This window comes from Pituophis catenifer, unplaced genomic scaffold (assembly GCF_029215685.1).
Source record: "Pituophis catenifer annectens isolate HBS135680 unplaced genomic scaffold, rPitCat1.0.hap2 SCAF_3, whole genome shotgun sequence".
Lineage (NCBI taxonomy): Eukaryota > Metazoa > Chordata > Lepidosauria > Squamata > Colubridae > Pituophis > Pituophis catenifer.
The window spans coordinates 94,076,334-94,099,177 of NW_027256883.1; the positions used below are offsets into that span (position 1 = coordinate 94,076,334).

At 34.8% G+C, this 22,844-nt stretch overlaps 1 protein-coding gene across 1 annotated transcript in view; it reads right to left on the reverse strand.

The window, feature by feature from the left end:
• XRN2 (5'-3' exoribonuclease 2) overlaps window positions 1-22,844 on the reverse strand; it is an 83,224-nt gene that overhangs the window by 52,795 nt on the left and 7,585 nt on the right. Inside the window, exons 2-16 of the mRNA XM_070940795.1 lie at window positions 20,327-20,454; window positions 20,138-20,249; window positions 19,508-19,619; window positions 19,014-19,072; window positions 15,927-16,016; window positions 15,211-15,283; window positions 12,639-12,689; window positions 12,099-12,256; window positions 7,792-7,866; window positions 4,935-5,068; window positions 4,059-4,116; window positions 3,871-3,978; window positions 3,233-3,277; window positions 1,679-1,813; window positions 333-451 (exon numbers count right to left, since the gene is read on the reverse strand). Coding sequence (XP_070796896.1) covers window positions 333-451; window positions 1,679-1,813; window positions 3,233-3,277; window positions 3,871-3,978; window positions 4,059-4,116; window positions 4,935-5,068; window positions 7,792-7,866; window positions 12,099-12,256; window positions 12,639-12,689; window positions 15,211-15,283; window positions 15,927-16,016; window positions 19,014-19,072; window positions 19,508-19,619; window positions 20,138-20,249; window positions 20,327-20,454 — 1,457 coding nt within the window. The remainder of the gene's footprint in view (window positions 1-332; window positions 452-1,678; window positions 1,814-3,232; window positions 3,278-3,870; window positions 3,979-4,058; window positions 4,117-4,934; window positions 5,069-7,791; window positions 7,867-12,098; window positions 12,257-12,638; window positions 12,690-15,210; window positions 15,284-15,926; window positions 16,017-19,013; window positions 19,073-19,507; window positions 19,620-20,137; window positions 20,250-20,326; window positions 20,455-22,844) is intronic.

The window sequence follows — 22,844 nt, forward strand, 5'->3', positions numbered from 1 at the left end:
AAACCATTCCATTTTTGCTAGTAGAATGAGATTCTGTTCACAGAGACTGAGCTGAATATTGAACCTCTAGCCAATCTGGTATTTAGTCTCAAAGGGAGTAGCAGCTTTTAGGAAGAAAACCAGCATGCATACTAATGGAAACACTTAAATTTAACAGCCACAGCCTACACATCTCACTGGAATTTACCGTGTATCCCAACTCTCCACATTAATTATTGGTGGATAAAAAGATCATGGAAAAGCATTAGAAGGTGTGGCAGATGCAAGGTAAATAGTATTAATGAGACATTCTCCCTTTTGACAATGCACTAACAAAGTATGAAATGTGGCACCTGACATTATCTTCAGGCTCCGGTTCACTGTCACTGTCCTCTATTTTTCGCTTAATTCCTCCTGCTGGGGATGGCGTACCATCAGATGTGAAGCTCAAATTAGGAGAAACTGAAGGAGTCTGGGGATATAGTTAGCGTGCAGAGAATTAGTGGAAAGGTCTCATTACATTTACAAAAAATAAAGTTAATGACTTTGCAAAAAAAAAAAAAAACAGAAAAATATATGCATCTACTTTACTTAACTATAGATATAGGAATTCAAAAGAACAATATAGAAACTAGTTCTATGCTACCAAGGGGATCTGAAATATACTCAGACAGCAACATTTCATGACAAGTAATAAACCATTTTTAAATTGACAAACTTTCAAAAGAGGATTCTGATATAACAATAGCTCCTGATACTACTCAAAAGAAAAGGAAAACCATCCTATTAATTATTCTATTCTCCCCACACACCCATCTTTTTTTAGTAGTCATATCGATGTATTTTCTTTGTTGTTTTTCCTTGTTTATTTTATTGTACTATTGTTTTACTTTCACTTTGTTTAAACTTTTCATTTTTTCGTTTTTATAACTGTCAGCTGCCTAGAGTAGCCCCATGGCAAGATAGGCAACAAATAAATTTAATAATGAACTCATTATTGTTTTAGTACATATTAAAAGTATATATTTAAATTAAAACCATAATGAGTGTATATACCATGATTCTACTTCATGTTCACAGGGAAATATATGCTAGGATCTAAGATAAATCAAGGCGTGTGTGTGTACGTACATCAAATAGAACAAAAGTTTCTAAAGTGCATTCAATTAAAATCTTAACTCTGCTTAATGAAGATAACTGGATACAACCCAATTTAAGAATTCAGAGTTCACATATTTAACAGACAATATATTATCCATAAAATCCTTCCCTCTGCACCAATTCATTTTGTACAAGTAGTTGTTAAATGGACTGTATCATAGTTTTACTCATTATTTTGAGCTGTGGACATTAGAGGCAAAGTCAGGGAATGGGATTAAATTTATTTTCTTTCAAGGCTTTTTCATTATCTGGAAAGATTAACTGCTAACATGAAAGTGTTTAGGCAAAAAGTGGGGTTTTTTGTAATCAATTATTAACTTTTCTCAGACTGAAGGGATCTAGAGAGAGTATATGACTTCTAATCTCGCTAGTCTGACTCTGGATTGAACCCATGGTTGCAACAAAGTGAGGATATGATGGAGTCAAAGTAGTAAAGGAAAGGTGAATGTATATAAGTTTGGGCTTTGTAGAAACTAAGCCATCGTTAAATTTTCCATTTGTTACCTTATCTATATTTATTTTAAAAATAATCACTTACAGTGTTTTGTCTGTCCTGCATTCTCATTTCATAGGCTGTGTGTCTTGGATTACTAATTGGTTGATGGCTTGACCTGTTTCCTCTTCCTAAAGGTTGTGGGGTGTATTGTCCACCAAGCATAGTATGTTGTTCCCTCTGAAATGAGCAGAATATAAATATAAACATTGAGCATCAGCTGTGAGAGCAAACACTACATACAGGTATGAATAGCTGTGTTTATATTACACAGGATATTAATTTACAAATGAATATGCAATACTTAAACATCCATACTGGCATATTCTATTTGGCTCATTAATAGAGTATGGCACTGACTGAGATAGAAGTGTCCCTCCGCCAGTAGAGAGTGTTTGGCTAGAGTTCAGAAAAATATGTTGATGAAATAATTTATCTTAACTGATTATAAAATTACAACTTAAAATCTATTAAGGAAAACTGAGCGGCATTACTTCAGTTTAAAACTATGGTCAAAATATAATGATGTCTTATTTTTATTTGGGATCTTTATAGAACACATGTCAATTAATATGCTCAAATAGTTAATATATAGCAGTAAAATAAAAAAATAATTAGTATGATCATTATTAGGAACACTAGAATAATATACTGGTGATTCTTGAACAGAAAACTTCAGACAGTTATCAGAACAACAGTAAAATTATGTTATATTACAATTAGCTTGGCAGTTCCAAATTTATTTAAGAAATAAAATTTGATGTATTTAATTAATTAACAGCATCAGTCAAAGCATGTTCTGAATACATGTATGCTTAACCTTGTAGAACTATTAGTGCCAATGATGGCTATGGTGGCTGGAATAGATAAAAGGGCACCAATTGTAAAAGAATGATTCAATAATTATGAGACATTTTGCATCAATCATAAAAGCTATCTCCTGAATTAAGCTGTCCTTTACTGAATGGTATACAGTACATGAGAAAGTGGTAGGACTGAGATAGAAGTGTCAAGGTAATGGAGAGATAACAGGAATTCTCAATTATTTTCAAGCAGTAAGCAATTTAAAATTATTATCAAAGGGTAGCAAAGATTGGGAAAAAGATGCAGATTTGCAGAAAATGAATATTGTGAATTCTATCAAATCAATTTGATTGCAAGTTTATCCATAATTTTATATGGGAAAATATAAAATTTAGTCCAATGGAAATTCTGAGAAAATATACAGAGCATTGTGTTTTTGTGCCTGATTTAATTTAGGATCTAAGGACCATATACCGAATATGTTTGTGCATCCAAATAATATTTACATACAACGAATGCTGTATGCCTTAGAAAATACCTAGTAGTTTGCAGTCCAGTTTTGAGAATTAGGATTCAATAAAAAGGGATAAAAATCTTGTGGAATGAATATAAGCACCTGGGTATTTGCAGCAGCTCTTTGCATTTCAGCTTTGAAAAACTGCTACAACATTCTATTTGTATTTCTAATATAACTTTAAGACATTTCCTTTCTCTATTCCAAGGTAGCTGCTACTAAATTGTTCCATTGTTTTAAATAAAAACATTATAAATAAATAGGAATAGATTTATATTCACCTTCATTCTTTTTCTTTTTTCTTTTTGCCTTCTTTTGAAATTTTCCTGTGTGCCCCATAAAATATGGAAAGTGTACATTAACATTTATTAGGAAACTAAAACAATTAAATATATATAGTTCATTTTTGCTAAAAAATCATTTTGCAGATTCCTTTTCCTGCTTCAAGGTAAGTTTATCTTCTAAACTAATCTGGAATCCTATTAAACTATGGAATCCTATTAAAGTATATACATAAAATGTCAATTACCTAATTCACAGATTTTACAAAGTGGGTCATATCCAGATCTAACTTTTCTGGGTGTAGTAAACAAACTACGCATATATGTTTGGTATATTATATCAGCCAGAGGTTTTAGAAATGAGCAAAAATGTCCACCAATTGCAGTCATGTGGCCACGAGACATTGCAATTGGTTGTACATATGAGCTGGTTGACATGAACCCAAATTGCAAATACATGATCAAATATAGATGTAAGCCATGTTTTCCTAAGCTGTTGTAACTTTGAAGCACTGTTAAATGAACAGTCATAAGTCAAGAATTATTTGTAATGTAGAATGGAAAAACCATATGTATTCATTTTTTTAAAATGTTAAAGAAAAACACACCAAAACAGAGTTTCATAATAGCCCTTTCACCTCATCATCTTTCCGCTTCTTAAAAATGCTATCTTCAACTTCTCCAACAGCCAACATTATCATCTGTACTCTCTCCAAGTTGACATAACCATTTTCGGTAAGATAACCCTGTAAATTGTAGAATACAATTGTAAGTAACCTTTCTCCTTCTTATGTTGCTACATGAAGTGTTTGGAGGAATCACTTACTCCAGTTTTGTGCACAACATTTTTATATATGTTCACCAGGCGATCAATTGCTCCTTCCCTGCAATACAAGAATAAAACCATTTCACCCATTTCTTGGATGGTCTCACTGTAAGGATTATATTCAAATTGTTATCCTAGTGACGGTATGACATCTACTGGCAAAACAAATTCTTCCTCCCTCCTCCATTCCACAATCTCTAAATCTACTCTGTAGGGTTGGGAGATTTTGGAAACAGATTTGGGGTACATAGAGTGAGGAAAGCAAAGAAAAATTCTACTGCATATGAAGATATATGCTTGTATAACACTAAATTTAGCAGAGTTTAAACCAGTATTTAACTATTAATATGTGAAGTTACTATTGACTGCCATTCCCTACTTCTATAATATTTACTGAATCTAGAAAAGATAGGAACATGGAAAATATTTAATTTATGCATGAGGCTCTTTAAATTTCCTATGTACAAGATAAAAGCCAACATGCCTATACAAATGATTAAAGAGCATGCTACTAATTTAAGGAAATGAACCAAGGTTCATGAGAAATAGTGAGCACAGTCTCAAAAAAGCTATATATATCATGCACCATAATTAAGCAAAGCAAAATAGCAAGATATTTGAAACTCATGCTTTTCAAAGCCTTATAAAGATCACTGGATTTGGAGCAGCAATTCTATTATCAGCTAGATCCAAATGAGTGAACTGAAACCCAAGGGAGCTTTGGACTTGTGTTTCTCAAACTGCACTCTCCATTACACAAGAACTTGCAAATCTAATAAGCAAGAATAATTAATAATGCCCTTTGTTTCTTTTAAGTGCAATAATCAATACCTAACAACATTTAAGTGTTTCTAGATATAAAGTTGTTTCTCTTACCTGATCTCTAATGAAGGTAAATGAGGGAGAAAATCATTTCCCACAAAGAAACACATGAAAACCCAGTCATCGATGCTTCTTTCAACATCAAAAGTGAAAGGCAAGCTGGCCATTGTTAGCTCTCTTTCCAAATACTAGAATTTTTTTTAAAGAGAGTGAGTGAGAGACACACAAAAATGAAGCATTTTCTCAAGCATTAACAGAAATCAAATGTCAGATGTCTAAGTGGGGATATTGTGAATGTACGTCTGAGAACATAGGAAATGTCTTTTCCTTTCCACCAAGCAAGCGCAGTCCATCTCTTAATCAGAAGACTAGAAGCACAAACAATCATGTTTCCCATCAACCTGAATCTCTATAGGTCTCCTTCACTGGCAAATATTTACTACAAATCTATTTCTGATGTTCTGAATTCCTCTCCAATAACCTCACATATTTAGTATGTCTCCATTTCCCAACTCTTTCTTTTAGTAGCATAGAGGTTTATTTATTTTTGCACCCATCCTTTCAGGCTTCATTTGCACTAAAACACTGTCCAGCCAGCATTTGTTTTCAACATGTGACTTAAAAAAGGCTACGAAAAGAATCCTAAGCAGCATTTCCATCCTACAAAAATGTTCATTCTAGACATTTTTTTTCACTATGGTATGCAACTTTACAGACAAGACAAGACTTGGGAGAGAACATGTTTATCTTTAAAGGTTCAGGTAGTTCACAACTTATGACCATTAATTCAGTGAACATTTGAAGTTGTGGTGATACTGAACAAAGGGATGTATGATTGTTCCCAAATTTATGGCTGATGCGGTGCCTCCCTACTCTGGGGTCACCTGGTCAAAACTCTGGTGCTTGGCCAGCCATCCACTCTTACAAATGCAGCAATGCTTCCACTCCCCATCTCTCCTTCATCTCTGCTTTCTCTCCCCATTTCTCCTTCATCTCTGCTTTCTCCCCTTCTGCAGCTCCCATCAACCTAGCTGACCTTCACCATCTCTTTGTTTTCTTCCCAAGGTCATGCACAACAATTTCCTCAGGACACCTGGGAAAGAAGGCCTCATGTGGGAAGGAGCCACCTCTCAAAGGACCATGGTGGGCAGGTCAGCAGTGGAAGAAGAAAGGCAAAGGCCAGCTGAGGCAATGAAGCACAAGGCTACAAGAGCCTTGGAAGTGTAGGGTGGCAAAGGCAATTGGAGCTAGTTCTGGGCTTGGGTGGCTAGGGCTTCCTGGGGTGCTGTGGCTTCTGGCCACTTTTGGGGCTTCCCAGATGCTACAATTTTGCATTGTCCTGTTGGGCCAGGATTCTGTGGCTGAGGCTTTAAGGGACAACTGTGGCTTTGTGCTGTGGTTCTGGGGCTTTTTGTGACCACAGAGCCACGGCACTCCAAGAAGTCCCTGAGCTACAATGTGGAAAACAACCAGAGCTGTGCAGTTCTGGGACTCCTGGCTACCCCACAAGACAGGGTGCAGGGTGATCAAAAGAGATGGTGGGGAGATAGGCAAGCATAGGCAGTAGGAGGTATTCCCTTACTTTCCTGAGGCTTGGGGCTGAGTCAGACCAAGCCCAGAATGGATTGAATTGGGATAGTTCTTCAGCTGGTGTCCAGTGGCATTTGCTTAATGAAGGCAATGGAGAGTGCCAGTGCTAAGCAATGTGATTACATGACATTGCACTTTACAACTGCATCATTTAGCAACAAAAATTCTGGTCCAAATTGGGGTTGTAAGTTGAGGACAACCTGTAAAGAATCAGAATGAGGAAGATGCAGGAGCTAGCAAATGGAAGACTTAAGGGAGCCAAAGCCAATGCACAGGCAGCAGCAGGCCTGATCTAAGAGATATAAAAGGGCTACTGTGAAAGAGGATTAAAGGTAAATCAACTGTGGCAGAACTGGATTTATTGGCTGAAAGGTTGCATGATTTTTTCCTTCATTTATTCTAGGTATAAAATAAGTATAATTGAAAATTTTACTGTCACAACCCTAACATTATACGCTTAAGCAGTTTATACATTAGTGATGGTAATATCTCTCTTTTTATCTTTCTCTGTCTCTATCTCTCTCACACCCAAGCTTTTTACCCTGCTGGCACAATATCTTAAACAGAACTAGTTTGTTGATATCAGGCTAGAAACTGTAAGACTATGAGTTCTAGTCCTGCCTTAAACACAAAGCCATCTGGATAACCTTGAGCATCTCTCGCAGGCTTAGAAGGAGGCAATAGCAAACCACTTCCAAAATCTTTCCAAGAAAATTGCAGGGATTTGTTCAGGCAGTCACTAGAAGTTAAAAACTGACTCAAAGGTGCACACACATACACACATGGTATCTCAAGTGTGGAGGGTTATTATACTGTCTCTTGCTCACTCAGAGGACCATGCGTTTATTTAACATGTACATTGTATGAACAAATAATATAACACTTGCTTCTGTTTTTTCCTTTTCTGTCCCTTACTCTGGTCAGCTGTCAAATGCTTTCCTTCTCATACCTCTCTCAAGTTCTCTCAGCTTCCCACCAACCGTCCTTACAAAAAAGTGTTCAGTTAACCTTTCCCTTTAGTAGAATTCAAGTAATTGGTCATTTCCTCGTGACAGAGGAGCATCTTGCCTTATAGACACCTTTAGCTGCTTAGTGGGGAAAATGTTGACAATGAACAAAAACAAGAAGGCCAAGACATCTGGCTTCTCTTAGCTGACTGTCAGAATTAAATTCTTGGCTACCATGGCAACCCTGTTTGCTGACTGCTGCATAACATCTCTGTGCATGTTTACTTAGAAGTATCTCAGTGTGTGCGATGGATCTCGAGACCCATTGTACAGCCTAGCTGTCTTTGTTCAAAATATATCCTAATATTACTTACTTCTCTCAAAACACATAAGCGAATAAATATAAATTCTTGTTCCATACCAGGAGGACAATCTGCAAACTGATCGTGCTGCAAAGATGAAAAATGACATACCATTTACACTAAGATTCATTTTAAAATTGTTTGTATTGACAGTATTGCCCTAAAGTAAACCTAATAAAAATTCCTTTAAATTAACTAGCATTTAGGAAATGAGTTTTGGACTGTGGTTTCCATTATAAATTTAAGTGAAATCTTTTTTAATAGTACAAAGTTTATTTTAAAAAATCCCTTCTCTGTTCAACAAAATTTATTCTTAAAGTAAATCTGTTTAGGAATACAGGTAGTCCTCAATTTAAAAGCACAATTGGGATTACAATTTCTGTTGCTAAGCAGGACGGTTAAGTGAGCCATGCCAGATTTTACCACATTTTTTGCCATGGTTAATCACTGCAGCTGTTAAGTGAATTACATGGTTATTAAGTGAATGCAGCTCCCCCCATCTTAATTTACTTTGCTTGTCAGAAGCATGCTGGGAAGGTCGCAAATCACAATTACATGACCCTGGGACACAGCAACCATCGTAAATGCATGCTGGTTGTCAAGTGCCCAAAGTTTGATTACGTGACTGAGGGGATGCTGCGATGTGGTTAAGTGTGAGGACCAATTATCAGTCCCTTTTTTTCAGTGCCACTATAACTTCGAACTCTGGCTAAAAGAATGGTTGTAAGTTGAGGACTACTGGTACACAGCTAGTCTTCTAACACTGATCCACCCTTTGTTTATTCTGGTCTCACCATATTTATGAAAGTTTTGCATTTATGCAAAGGTAGTTCTTCCTCATGATCTATCAATCCAAGATAAACTCTGTTTTTAGTAGGTTTACTTCAGAGCAATACTATATTCGAACAGAAAACAAATAATGGCTTAGCATTAATTATGGCTTGCTGATAGCAACAATTGCAGCCTGTTTTCCCTCACCTTTTCAGTTTATTCACAGGCATCATCCCAACTACCCAGTAGTACAAAAAGCAGGATAACTTTATCATATCATCCAGTCTACCTATCTTGGTTGGCTTAAGAAACAGCATGGAAGTTTTTTGGAATGGTCCACATAGCCATACAGGTACACTTCCCTTGTTCCTTAAACATGTCTGATTAGGAGCTTCCTAATTATGTTGCTTTATTTTTGCCTGATATCAGAAATAGCAATTGCAATTTATAAATTATAAATTTAACTGTGGTTATTGCTTCCCCACTTTGTAGTTACCTATTATATTAGAGACTGATTAAAAAACAAAATTCTTAATCCTAATTTTCTAGAGTACAGTATAAATTCCTTGAACACAGCTGATTTTCTATCACTGGAAACTGGCCTAATGATCAGGGGCTCTGGGAAGTTTTTAATTTAATAATTTCCACAGCCTGAAAATTTTTGAAAAGTTCTGCTCTAGTGACTAGATAAACAAACTGGGATGCCAAGATCAGTTATAATAGTTCCCTGGTGGCAGATGTCTGTTAGCTTAATAATAATAAGGAGCCTTGGTGGCGCATCAGACTAAAGCACTGTTAAGTAACACCAGCTGCCTGCAATTACTGCAAGTTCAAATCTCACCAGGCCCAAGGTTGACTCAACCTTCCATTCTTTCGAGGTAGGTAAAAATGAGGACCCAGTTTGTGGGGGCAATAAGCTGACTTTGTATAAAAAAGAACACCGCTTGGGGAGGGGGGGGCAAAAGCCCTACTAAACAGGTATATACAAAAGTATGAAGGCTATTGTTTATTATTGTCTAAGTCTCCGGAAAAGGGCGGCATATAAACCGAACCAATAAATAAATACAATAAATAGATTTTAATATGTGCTAAGCCAGGGGTGTCAAACTCGATTTCATTGAGGCCCACATCAGGGTTGTGTTTGACCTCAAAGGGTCGGGATGCATGTGTGTGTGGCCAGGGGTGGTATGGCCATGGTGGACATTTGACACATTTGCGTTTGATTGATGACTCTTTTTTTTATCTGGACTATTGTTTCTGTGCTAGTTGTTTTTCTGTTTTTCTGTTTTCTTTTAATATTGGTATCTGCCTAGAGTTGGGTAGTCATTTACATTGAAATAAATAGTAACAAAATACAGGAGAGAGAACAGATTACAAAATTCTAATACATTTGATGTGATCCAACATTATTATTGTCTCATACTTGCTAATATGTAAGTTAAAGTTAAATAAAATCAGGATGCTATTTCTTCTTGAATGCATTTGAGATTTAGCTTAGACTCTTGAACGAATTTAGCTTTTTAGTCCTCCATCTATCCATGTTCCTGAATTAGTTTGAATGCATTTTCCTATATGTGCTTCTGTCTGAATGTTCTATAATAGGGTTGTTAAACTCAATTTCATTGAGGGCCACATCAGGGTAGTGTTTGACCTCAGAGGGGCCGGGTGGTGGTGGTTGTGATAGTATGTGGCTGGGGGTGGGCGTGGTCATGGTGGGGGTGGCCATGGTGGCCATTTGAAATAGGCTCAAGATGCATTTTTCCCCTTCTTTCTTTACACAGTTCTTTACTATAACCATTTATAGTATGGCCCATTTTTAACCTCCCCAGTCTCCTGCAGCAGTCTGACGGCTGAAAACTGGCCACACTGAGGCCCTGCGCAGCCTGTTTTCAGCTGGCAGAGTGCTGCAGGAGGTCGTAGAGGCCAAAAATGGGCCACAGGGCCCTGCCCTCAGCCCCTCTGCGGCCCTTTTTGGCTGGCAGAGGTAAATATTTGATATTTCCAGGCTAGCCCGCAGGCCAGATTTAAGCATTTAACACCCCTGTGCTAAGCTGATACTAGCTAATAGCCTTGAGATTTACTTAACAGAGGAAAAGTGGTGAAAAAAGCAGGACCAAAATCAGTCTTTCCTATTCCCTTTGATAGTTTCTAATTTTTCATTATGTGGACATAAAAATCAGATATACTTGTCAGACTGAAACAAGGTGTGACAGTAGATGAATTCAGAAAAAAAGTCCCTCTTCCCTAGCAAGGCTTTTATTTCTCTATTCACCTGATTTTTTTTTAAAGGGGGGGGGGGTTATGAAATATATCCCAATACTTTCAGTTTGAATTAGGAACAGTTAATAATGATAGAACTTCAGGTTAAGAAAATGTGATTGAATGTAATGTAGTAAATGACATGCTCTGAACCTTGGTTGTTCTTTTCTCTCCAAGATGACATCCACAGTACATATATTTTTGTTTCATCATTTCCACTGTAAATATCTTATGCTGCATATTGATTTTATTACTTTTGCATAAATTTAATTATTGCTTTATTTTATTGTTCATTTTTATGGTAGCTAAACTGTGCACTGGTGGAGAATACATTATAAAGAAATAAAATGGTTTGTTATCTAATACTAGGATAATATTTTACTCTACTCTTCATTAAAAATGAAGAGATGCCATATTTCTGGAGATCAGCAACTTTTTAGTAAAAATTAAAAATATTTAAAATACATTCAATAGATGCATAATAACGATCTGAATGAACTGTACTTTCACACCAACACTTACAATGGATATTAAAGTTATTTCATTTATTTCCAATGTTCCCTCTAATTTCCAGTTTTGCAAAATGAAAAAAAAAGTGAAAATATGTCTTTCCATTGCTTCAGATATTCTGAAGTTTCTATACCTCTAGATCAAAGTTATATTATTTACTTGTAATCCTTGAGATATTATGAAAATATAACTAGGTCCCTTTCCTAACAAAACAGTGGCAATAGTCCTAAGTAGTTTGGGCAAAACAAAAAGAGGATGGAATGGAAGAGTGAACGATGAAGTCAAACCACGTGCAAGCAAAGGGATTACCTGTTGTCTATGAGACTTTGCTGGGGCACAGGAACAAACTAAAAATTAGTCACCAATGCTGGATTCAGACATAATTGGAAAAATAGTAACATATGAATCATTGTAACAAACTAGGACTTATACATTATCTTTAAACCTTGGTTTCAAATGGAACTTTGCTGCCAAAAAATGAATCAAATTTATTGCCTGGAGTAGATTTATTTATCTCATCTCTTTCAAAGAGGGGATTCAGATCTTCAAGCAAAGGATATTAAATTAAATGAATCCCATCATAACCCAAGGTAATAAATACTGCTATGTGTCTCTTTCCTTACAAATGCTGCCATCCCACGATATATGTAAGATAAAATAACTATTTATCAAAGGTAAGCATCATGGTTAAGCAAGAAACTGTATAAAGCAGTTCTCAACTTTTCATTTTGAATAGCACGCCAATGATAATGAAAAGAAGTTAAGTAAATTCAACCTACCTCCCCTTGTTTTTCCCTTGGTAGGCCTTGACAGTCCTTAATTTCATGTCCAAATTGGTTACAAAGACCACATGGTTTAGGTTTATTAGGCTTAAATTCTTCTCTGATTATAGTAAAATTTGGTTCATGAGTAGCTAATCCAAGCATAATAAGGTCAGCTACAAAAGAAACAGAACAAACACCAACCATTAATAAGGCCTCAGTTCTGATAAGCCACCAAAGCTCTGGAGCGACTAAGAATAGGATACAGGCTTGGTACATTCCCAACTTTCATGCCCAATTTATCAGAATTAGCAAATTGTTAGAATTAAATGCACTCAGAAGAATGTGTAGTAAGTAGAAAATGGAGGGAAGCCATGTACTAGAAGTACAGGAAGAAAATGTTCATCTGAACTTACATAATATAAGTGGTAGTTTAATATTTAACTCAGCCAAATGAACTTTTATTTAAAATGATATCATGCACTGAACGGATTAAGAAACATTCTCCATATAGTCTTCTTTTATTACTAATACAGAAAAGCCAAGAGATAGACTTACCATCAGCACCACATAAACAGTGGTGAGTATTTGGATCATGGTTTGGCTGGGCTAAAACACAAGGACATTGTGTCATTATAGAATTCTGATATTTCACAGACATGATACAACAAAAAATTGTTTAAAATATTTAAAAAGATACTGTAGTATTAATAAACACGTCCCTGGACTCTGAAGAAATAAGAATGGCAACAAAGAAAATGCAATCTGGAAAAAAACAGTAGACTAGAAAAGTTCATTAGAAAGTATTATAGAATAAATATACATAATTAGCTCCAATTACTACCACAATGTTAATTACTATTTTGCCATTTAATCAAGTTTATCAGTTGATTATGTGTCAGCAAATTTGTATCAACTCACAGTTGCCACAGAATTTTTCTCCATCATGGTCTGTTCCCAAGTTGGTCCTTCAGGTCTTCTATCCATTTAAGTAAAATATAGGAATGGTTTACCATTCCCTTGCCCTGCAGAGTATTGAGGCCTTTGCTGTTGTCACTAAAATGATCGTTTCTCTCCAACATCTTCCTATATCATTGCTGCCCAATATAGATGCATGCTTATTTTATCTAGGCAGCTAGGATGACCTTCGTGCCTTAGGTAACCTTGCTGAAAATAGAGTCATGTGAAAAGGAAAGATCTCTTTGAGATCTATGGTTTTATATACTACTTTTAAGAACTGCTAAGGACCATATGATTTTTACTATGTCTCGATACATAAAACCATAGAACTGAAAGATGGTGTACTTTCTTTTTAATATGACTATATACTCTTGGCACACAGTTCCAATGTTCTTCACTACAGGTAGTCCTCGACTTATGATCACAAATGAGCTCAAAATTTATGTTGTTAAGCAAAACAGTTAAATGAGTTTTGCCCCATTTTATGACCTTTTTGCCACAGTTAAGTGAATCACTGCAGTTATTAAGTGAATCATAGTCATTAAGCAAATCTGGCTTCTTCCATTGGCTTGTCGGAAGACAGCTGGAAAGGTTACAAATGATGATCATATGACCCTGGGACAGTGCAACTGTCATAAATACATGCCAGTTGCCAAATATCCAAATTTTGATCATGTGACCATGAGGATGCTGCAACTGTTGCAAGTGTGAAAACTGGTCATAAGTCACATGCCGTTTTAATTTTGAATGATCACTAAACAAATGGCTGTAGTTCGAGGACTATCTGTAATCCCTCCCAGAAACAGTCTCCTGCCACAGCAGGCTGATGGAAGGAAATAACCAGGGGTTTAATTTCAATATGAGAGAAGAATCAACATAGTCTTATAGATCCATTTCATTTTTCATCATATAGCACCATAAGAGCTATATCAATAATTTTTAAATAAAGTAATTTTTCCAAAATATTCTATATTTATGTAATCAAATTGATTTTGTGTAGCTCCCGCATATAATTCAATGAAAACACAGTATAATCAAATCCAATAAGATAAAATATATTGAAATACATTAAAAACAAATTAACAAAACCAATACTAGCAATATATGATATTATATATGATATATAAAAAATCGGACATATCAATTTAGTTCAAAGACATTGAGAAGAAACAAAGCATATATCAATGTATCCAGCTAGCTAATTCAGTTAGCATATATTGACATGGATTTTAAATTCTGCTGCATGGTTTCTCTTGCCCTGTTCTTTCTCTAGATGCAATAACTTCCCTTTAAATAAGGTAATGATTATTGTTGAACTAAGGTTTTAAGGCATTAAAAATAAACTGCTATATAACTCAACTTTTGGGTCTCTTCAATTTAGCCTACCTTAGTGCTTTAATCAGAAAGACAGTACTTATTCCTAAATCCAACAAGTTTTTTAACACATTAGAAAAGAGTTTTGTTTTCTATTGCAAACATTTTGAGAAATGACGAGATATTTCATAAATGAGAGAAATTCTCTACAACTCTTCACCAAAAGAACATATTTAAGGAATGAAGCTTCCCAAAAGCCACATTTTTTAACGTTTACTGAATGGATTTATGATACCTGCACAAACGTACGAACAATAGTGTCCCCACCATCACATGAACAAAACTGTGTGCTTGACAATCCACCCTTACAACCGACCACTGTCTCCCCTGCTTATCTCCCGACCTCCCCCCCCCCGAAGGCACCTCAAGTTCTGCTTAACAACTACAACGGGAAAAGCAGAGATTGTGGTAGTTAAGTGAGACAATTATGTGAGCACCTCACTTAAAGATTGCCATGATTTCTGACCATACTCAGAAGGCTTCATTATGGTGATAAGTCGAGGACTTCCTGTACTGTAAAATCTGGTACACAATTTAAGTTGCTATATAGACTAATATCAAGAACGCTAAACTTATTTTTGTATTTTTAAATTTTTATTTTATATCTTTGTTTAAGCTATACATGCACTAAACTATTACTACAATCACATGAAACCTATTGCTCTGCACATGTTCAATGAGTATTTTGACAAATCCTGTTGTATAAAACAGTAATACATTAATTCAAACTCTTCAAAGTTATCCTACTAATTCTAGTAAACTGTATATTCTCCTGTAAAAAGCATAATATCCCTACCTCTTTGCCTTCGTATGTAATCCATTATTTTGTGTTCACCCTCACCTGGAGCACTTGCATCAGATAAAATAACCTATCAATAACAAAAAGAAGCAACATAAGATATAATTTGAAATACTCAATACGGAATATCAGCACGAAAATTACTACTAATGTATATCTGGCACGATATTTTCTAAACTTTTGATGCCTTGAGTAATTTTAAAAAATGAAAAAAGGAAGAACAGTGTTCTTAATATTCTCAGAAATACAAATCACCTCAGATATACTCAGATCTAGGACTTCCAAGGGAGGAATGGAAAATTGGAGATATCTCAGTGAAAGCAGAGCTGATGCCCAAAAGAAAGACTGAAGAACCAGTGACTCATTCTTGTTTCAACTCTCAACAAAAAAATTAATTATAAATTTACAAATATAAAGAGTTTGAAATAAACAGCATTATAACATTATATATAAAGTAAATTATGTACATATTCCTAAGACTGATATCTATGCTTCCTAAACTGGATATTAATAAAAAAAATTGTGACATTCTATTAGTGGATTGAAATGTCATTTGATAAATTCTTAATAAAATGTATTTTCCTCCCAAAATTATACATCCTACATAATATATGAGGGGAAAGGTCCTCAACAATAGTTTAAGAGTTATTCTACCTAAAATTCATTTACATTAGGAAATACTTTGGAGTTACAGTCAAGAGAGTGAAACTTGCCGTTAAGTTTTTCCATCCCGGATCATTATTTAAACGATCAGCAATATAATAACGAAGACATTTAGCAAGATTGTCCATAAATTCTGTTCCCTATAACAAGAACATTAAATAATGTTTAGAGACAAGATTGGGCAATTTTTAAAATAAATAGAATAGAATTCTTTATGGGCCAAGAGTGATTGGACACACAAGGAATTTGTATTTGGTGCATATTTAAACATATTTAATAAACACAAATATACACTAGCTTGAGTAGGTCAAAAAACCCGAAGCTTCTGAAGTTGTGAAATCATACTGTTAATCCCTGGGTCTCTTAAAGAAAAATGAATCTTGCTTTAACCTGCCAAAACCTGTAGTGAGCATTTTAGACATAAAGAAAAATTGATCTTAATTCTCACTCTAACTTAGAAGTATAGTGTTAATATACTCTATTTGAATTGGCAGGATTGTTTTAAAATAGTTTAACTAATTTATAGACACACAGACAATTTTTATGCATTTGAACATAGTAAGATTAGCTTAGTCACAAGGTGTTGGTTATCACCTTTAAAGCGCTCCATGGCATAGGGCCTAGCTATCTTCGAGACCGCCTCCTGCTACCGACGACCTCCCATCGACCCGTGCGCTCCCACAGAGAGGGCCTCCTCAGGGTGCCATCAGCCAAACAATGTAGGCTGGTGACCCCCAGGGGGAGGGCCTTCTCTGTGGGGGCACCTACCCTCTGGAATCAGTTGCCCCCAGAGATAAGGAGAATCCAAGACCTCAGTGCCTTCCGCCTTGCCCTTAAAACCCACTTTTTCCAGCAAGCTGGGCTGGCTTAAGAAGAAATTTTTAAATGTTTTAATTGGTTTGTGATTTTTAATTTTTGGGCCAAATTTATATATATTTTAACTGTTTTTTTAATATTTGTATTTCATGTTCTTAATTCTGGCTGTACACCGCCCTGAGTCCTCAGGGAGAAGGGCGGTATATAAATTGGAAATAAAATAAAATAAAATAAATAAAATAAACATGCATGAACATATACAGTGGTTCTTCTCCCATCAGAAATGATTGTAATCCTCTCCTTTTCAGAACACACAAAAGGCTTTTATTGAATGGAACAATGCAGAGAGAATAGCTGCAAGTACATTTAAAGTTAACTATAAAATTATATTAATCTAGCCAGAAGACCCCATAACACCAGTTTGGATAATGTGAGAAATCTAAGAATAAAACTATAATCAGTTTTTAAAATGATGGTTATTTTGGTCCACAAGAAAATTATAGAAAAAACATGATCCAACATAGATGGTAAAGCAATACTTTTACTAGGACTAATAAATGACACAAAAATATGTCTAAGTATTCAGTTACCAGAATTATTCCTTATGCAAGATGTTATAAAAAGCAACCAACACCTAGCAATCAAGGACAAAAATGGATGATCTTCCAGATTCTGAAAACACCAAGAATTCTAATATCCAATTTTGTCTTCTGCCACAGGCAAAGTTCATATGTTTCATATGGCAGAAAACAGCAAGAAAAACTCTGGATGGCAAGAAGCAAGAATCCAAAAATTAGGTTAGTTGTGAAATCTGTATTTTAAAAGCTATATCAAAAAGATTTGAAATTATGTCAGCTGTGGTAACATGAAAAGTGAAAAAAGAAGCCACTGGCAAATTTATGACTAAGTCATAAACTAAAGTTACTGAATAATCACCTGAATTAAAAACATTATTAACTGTCACCTTTGCAGCTGTCTTCTTTAATAAGATATTCTCAAAGTGACCATTTTATTGCTATCCTGAAATGGGGAGACGTATATGTCTCCAGCATATCAGAGATTTTAAATAAAATTTATCTATCTGTACCCCATGACTATGTTTACATTGAGTGGGTGAGGGTCCTATAGACAGAAGAATTGTCTTCTCTCAATCCATTTCACGAATCTAACATTTTCTCTTCCATAAAAATGTCATTATGCAGCGAGGTGAGCTGGTCTAGAATACTCTTACCTTTTATACTCTTGGATCTCACAAAATCCTGTTTCCAGATTTATAAGATATGTCACTGCTATTAAGTTATGACATTATCCATCAGAACCATATGTTTCTGGCATTATGCAAACTTGAGTTTTGAGAGTAAAAAATTAGGTTCTTATTTTAGCAACTGAATTATGGAAAAACTTTTTTTCATCCTCTCTCCTCATACAAACCCAGCCCAAAGTTAAACTTGGGAATACTTTTCTCAAAAGCATTATTTTCTTTTGGATGACTTTGCCTTTTCATGTTGTTCTTAGGAAACATATGGCAAGGGAAGGAGAGAAATGCACAAGAAGAATTTTAATTATATTAAAGGTAAAGTTAAAGGTTCCCCTTGCACATATGTGCTAGTCCTTCTCGATTCTAGGGAGCAGTGCTCATCTCCCTTTCAAAACCGAAGAGCCAATGCTGTCCGAAGACGTCTCCATGGTTATGTGGCCGGCATGACTAAATGCCAAAGGAGAGTGGAACACTGTTACCTTCCCACCAAAGGTGGTTCTTATTTTTCTATTTGCATTTTTTACGTGCTTTCGAACTGCTAGGTTGGAAGAAGCTGGATCAAATAACGGGAGCTCACCCTGTTACGCAGCACTAGGGATACAAACTGCTGAACTGCCGACCTTTCGACCGCATTCCTTTTTTAGTTATATATATATTTATATATTTTTAATGTATTTTAAAGTTATAATTGCACACTTAATTGAGAGATAGAGAAAAAACAGTTCGTGCACTTAGAGATATATCTTTTGACATTTTACTCTTCCATTTATGTCTTGCTACAAGTTCCTACTTAGACTTGACACCGCTACTACTTCAATCAAAGTAGCATCCTGAACTCTTAAGGTTTTTCCTAATTAGTTCTGTAATGTAGCATTTTAGATGGCACCTTCACCTTCTGCAAATGCCAACAGTCTTCACAAAAATAATTGCTAGATCTTAACCTGTAATCAGAGTCTGAGATGACAGTTAGAAATCCAAAGCCAAGCAGTACTTAATCAACCAATAGACTGTGACCAAAGCTATGTCAAGTCTCAGTTTGGGAGATAATAGTAATTCTACTTACTGGAGTTATGCAATTGCTGTCAAATCTTTCCTTAATTTCTTCTGGAGGTAGAAAGCCACCTTTAAAAAAACATGTAACAGATCTGAAGACTAGTCTAACAGACAAAATTATGAGATGGAAGAAGACAGACATATATTTCATATCATTAATTTTTAACCCATAGCATTTTATTTTACCGATAACTATATTCTGGAATTCACAAGCTCTGATGACCATCTACCATAATGGTTCTAATCCATAAAAAAATCTTTACTATTTGGTGGATCTTCTCTTAAGACAAGTTGTCAAAGGATTCCAGTCATGGCATTTTAAGTGTAAATTAGAATCTTGTGAATAAAGATAAGACAGAAACTGTGCAAATCAATTAATCAATCATGCATTTGCATGATTATTTTTCTTTACTAGATACAAGAATAAGTAAGGACAATAAAAAGCAGGAAAGAAACCCTTCTTCAAATTACTTATTAACGAAAAATATTAGATTATCAATTTACCTTTCTCTATAATTTCTTGCCTAATTCTCTGTTTCTCTTCTGCACCCTCCATTCCTTCTTTTGATGCTCTGAATCTTCTAGATCTTTGTTGATTCATTTTTGCCCGGGGAGCCTAGAAGAATAATATTAGCATTAACAATTTAATTGACATTGTTCTTATTTTTTGTCTTCCTATTAAACTATGAAGTTTAGATTGCATCACTATATTTGAAAGTTTATATAGAAATTACACAGACACATACATTCACGCACAAGCAGCAATATTTATAAACTGCTGCACTATGAATAATTCTGAAAAGTTGTAAAGTACTATTAAATATCAATATTTATCTGATTCAGTTAAGTGAGAAAAATGTATTTATTACTGACTTTCTCACATGCACAATCCCATAAATAAATGTGCAATAATTAAATAGGCTTTCACTGTAGTTCACTGTTCCTCAAAGTTTTACCATATATATCGAAGTACTGATATTGGCTAGTTAATATAAATGAAATAAACATTAAATTAATGTTAAAATACCATTTTTAAATGTCTACTTTGAAAAGAACTATTTCTGCTACGAAAGTCTCATACTATTTCTTTTTTTAAAAAAAACTGAATAAGTGAGCAATTTTTTTGATACTTACCACTCCATCTATTGCCATGTAGAGAAGTCGCCTTGGTCTCACAATGTTGAATAGCCTATCAATATACTCAAAAATTGCAACCATCATTTCATCTTCATTTTTGGGTGCTGGCCTGCAATGTAAGGTATCACATTAATATTTCAAATACCACAAATGCTGACTCCTTATTTAAGTAAAAATGTCACTCACTTGTCCTCAGGATGTGTACAAGGATGAATAATGCCATTCATATCCAAGTATAAATTATCAAATTCCACTTCATTGGGATTTGGTTTACTAGTGTCAACTGGAATTTTGATACCATTACATTCTTTAGCCTGCAAATAATAAATGATAGACGATTCTGAAATATTATAATCATATTTTGATCCAGAAGCAAATATTCAAGAAAACCAAGCTGTCAGACACATCAGAACCATATTCTAAGTTGCAGTTGAGATTTATTGCTCAAGACTATATTCAAAAATCTAGTCAACTAACTTTCAGTACTAAAATGGTGGTAGATAGGAGTTAACGGAATTCAAGAGGGTTGGATTTAGATTGTGGGAATATAATATGTCTAGGCTGATTACTTGCTTAACTCTACCTTAACTGTTCCTAGGCCAAGACTGAGGAAGATGTACAACCCGTAAGGCTGAGAAGGAAAATTTTATATAGTCTTCCTAGTGCAATGCAGATCCACTTTTTTCAGATCAACTGTTTTTCATTTGATTGCAACAGGAATTGACTGATTGGTTTGCTGCCTGAACCTGATATTATGGACTGAGGTCATGACTGGCCCAAAGTCACCAGCTTTCATGCCTAAGGCAAGACTAGAGCAGTCTTCTGGTTTGTAGCCTGGTGCCTTAACCACTAGATCAAACTGTTTCTCCTGCTAAATTATGATTTTACAACATAAAATTATTTTATATCCAGACTATGACCATTTTAAAGCAAAGCTTATATAACACAATTTTTTATATTGCATATATAATCTTTGTTCCAGAGAAGCACATTGGATGTGTACATAGAGACCCATATCCATACACTCCTAAATAGCCGCATAAACTTAGGGAGAAAAATCTGATTTAATTATTCAAATAAAAGTGCTTCATATGCACTCTTTACTTCCAGTGACATACTTCTAAAGAATTTGCATAGTATCAATAAATGGAACAGCAACACTCAGATTAGCATGTTTCTTAAATCTAAGGATGAAATTTTATGCTACTAATTCATAAATAATTCAAACTGGAACATTGTCTCCTTATTCCTCACTGAAGACATTTCTATGTGCAATCTCACGTATTTCTGTACATTAACCTAAATTATTAACTAGTCTTTCATGGAATTGTCTGAGTTTAATAAAGAACTTTGTAGCCAAGAAAGCTGAGTATGGAACCCAACTTCAAATTACTATTGTTTTTGTGTCTATAAGCATGAATAGAAAGAAACTCATGTTTCATCTTCCACTTCTGAGCTCCCTGCAGAGACAGGGAAGGCCGCAAAATTTAATTAGTTTAATGTGTATTAGTTTACTATTTTGCTGTAACTTTGGTTCAGCAACTAACTGGTTATTGAAGTTATTATATGTTCTCCTGTTCTAGGGTTTACATTTGAATGACAGTTATGAGTATCTGTATCCTGCAATGTGTACAAGGGCAATACTAGGAATTTTACTAATATGAACTCAGATGTTCATTCCTATTTCAGCTGAGTGGATAGTCATCAATTTGATGTTGAGGACTTTCAGAATAATCAAATACAGTCTCAACACACCACTGGCTTAATAAAAAGACCTGCTTGATTTTGATTTTATCAGCCAGGCGGTAGAAAGTGGTTTCTAAACCAGTTTTTATGTCAGCTTCATTTTCATGATTATGAAGCTGGATTTCAGCTTTCTCATTCAAATTCTGTCAATACAGGAAATCTACTATTACAGTGTTCCCAGATAAAGCCTAGGTGATAATCTATTTTAAAGTCTAATAAAAGGAATTTCACTACTTTATACAGAAGTCCGTTCAACTATAAAACATTTCAGTTCATCAGAATGGGTTTGATAAGGTTAAGCAGAATATGTATCTTGTAATCTGATTTCATTTATTTAAATCCTAACATATAATTCAACCTTTGCTCATATCCTAACTTCTAAAGCAACAAATTTTTCAATGTTAACTCCAGGGGTGAGAGATCTATTTTTAATTCTTGAAAAATAATTGATTGCCCATTATGTTGAATATTGACATTTCGCAAGCAGCTGATGGTATTATAACCAATACATTTATACTGAAGTTCCTTGGGTTAACCTTGCTATTAGGGCAATGAAAAAAATTAAAAGACAAAATTTATATGGGACAAAGACTTATGATGAAATTAACCAAACACAAGAGTTCCTTACTGAGTCTATGTTATAGTGGTGAAGATGATTTTTTTCTCCATATGTATTGTGTGCTTTCAGTGTTATTCAACAAACCTTTTCAAATGTTCTGAAGCCTTCCAAATAATCATAAAATACATATACCTGGATCCCTTAGTAGCATGATATGTTTGCTGATTGCCTATATGTTTCATCTTTGCTTGTTTGGGCAAATTTCTTTAACAAAAAGATAATGAGTAGTGGATATAGGATATAGTATATATTGTTTATAAAAGGATTGAATGTGAGTTTATTTAAAAGAAGGCAGCAATTAAATTGTTATTGACCCAGAGGATATCTATAGATTAATAG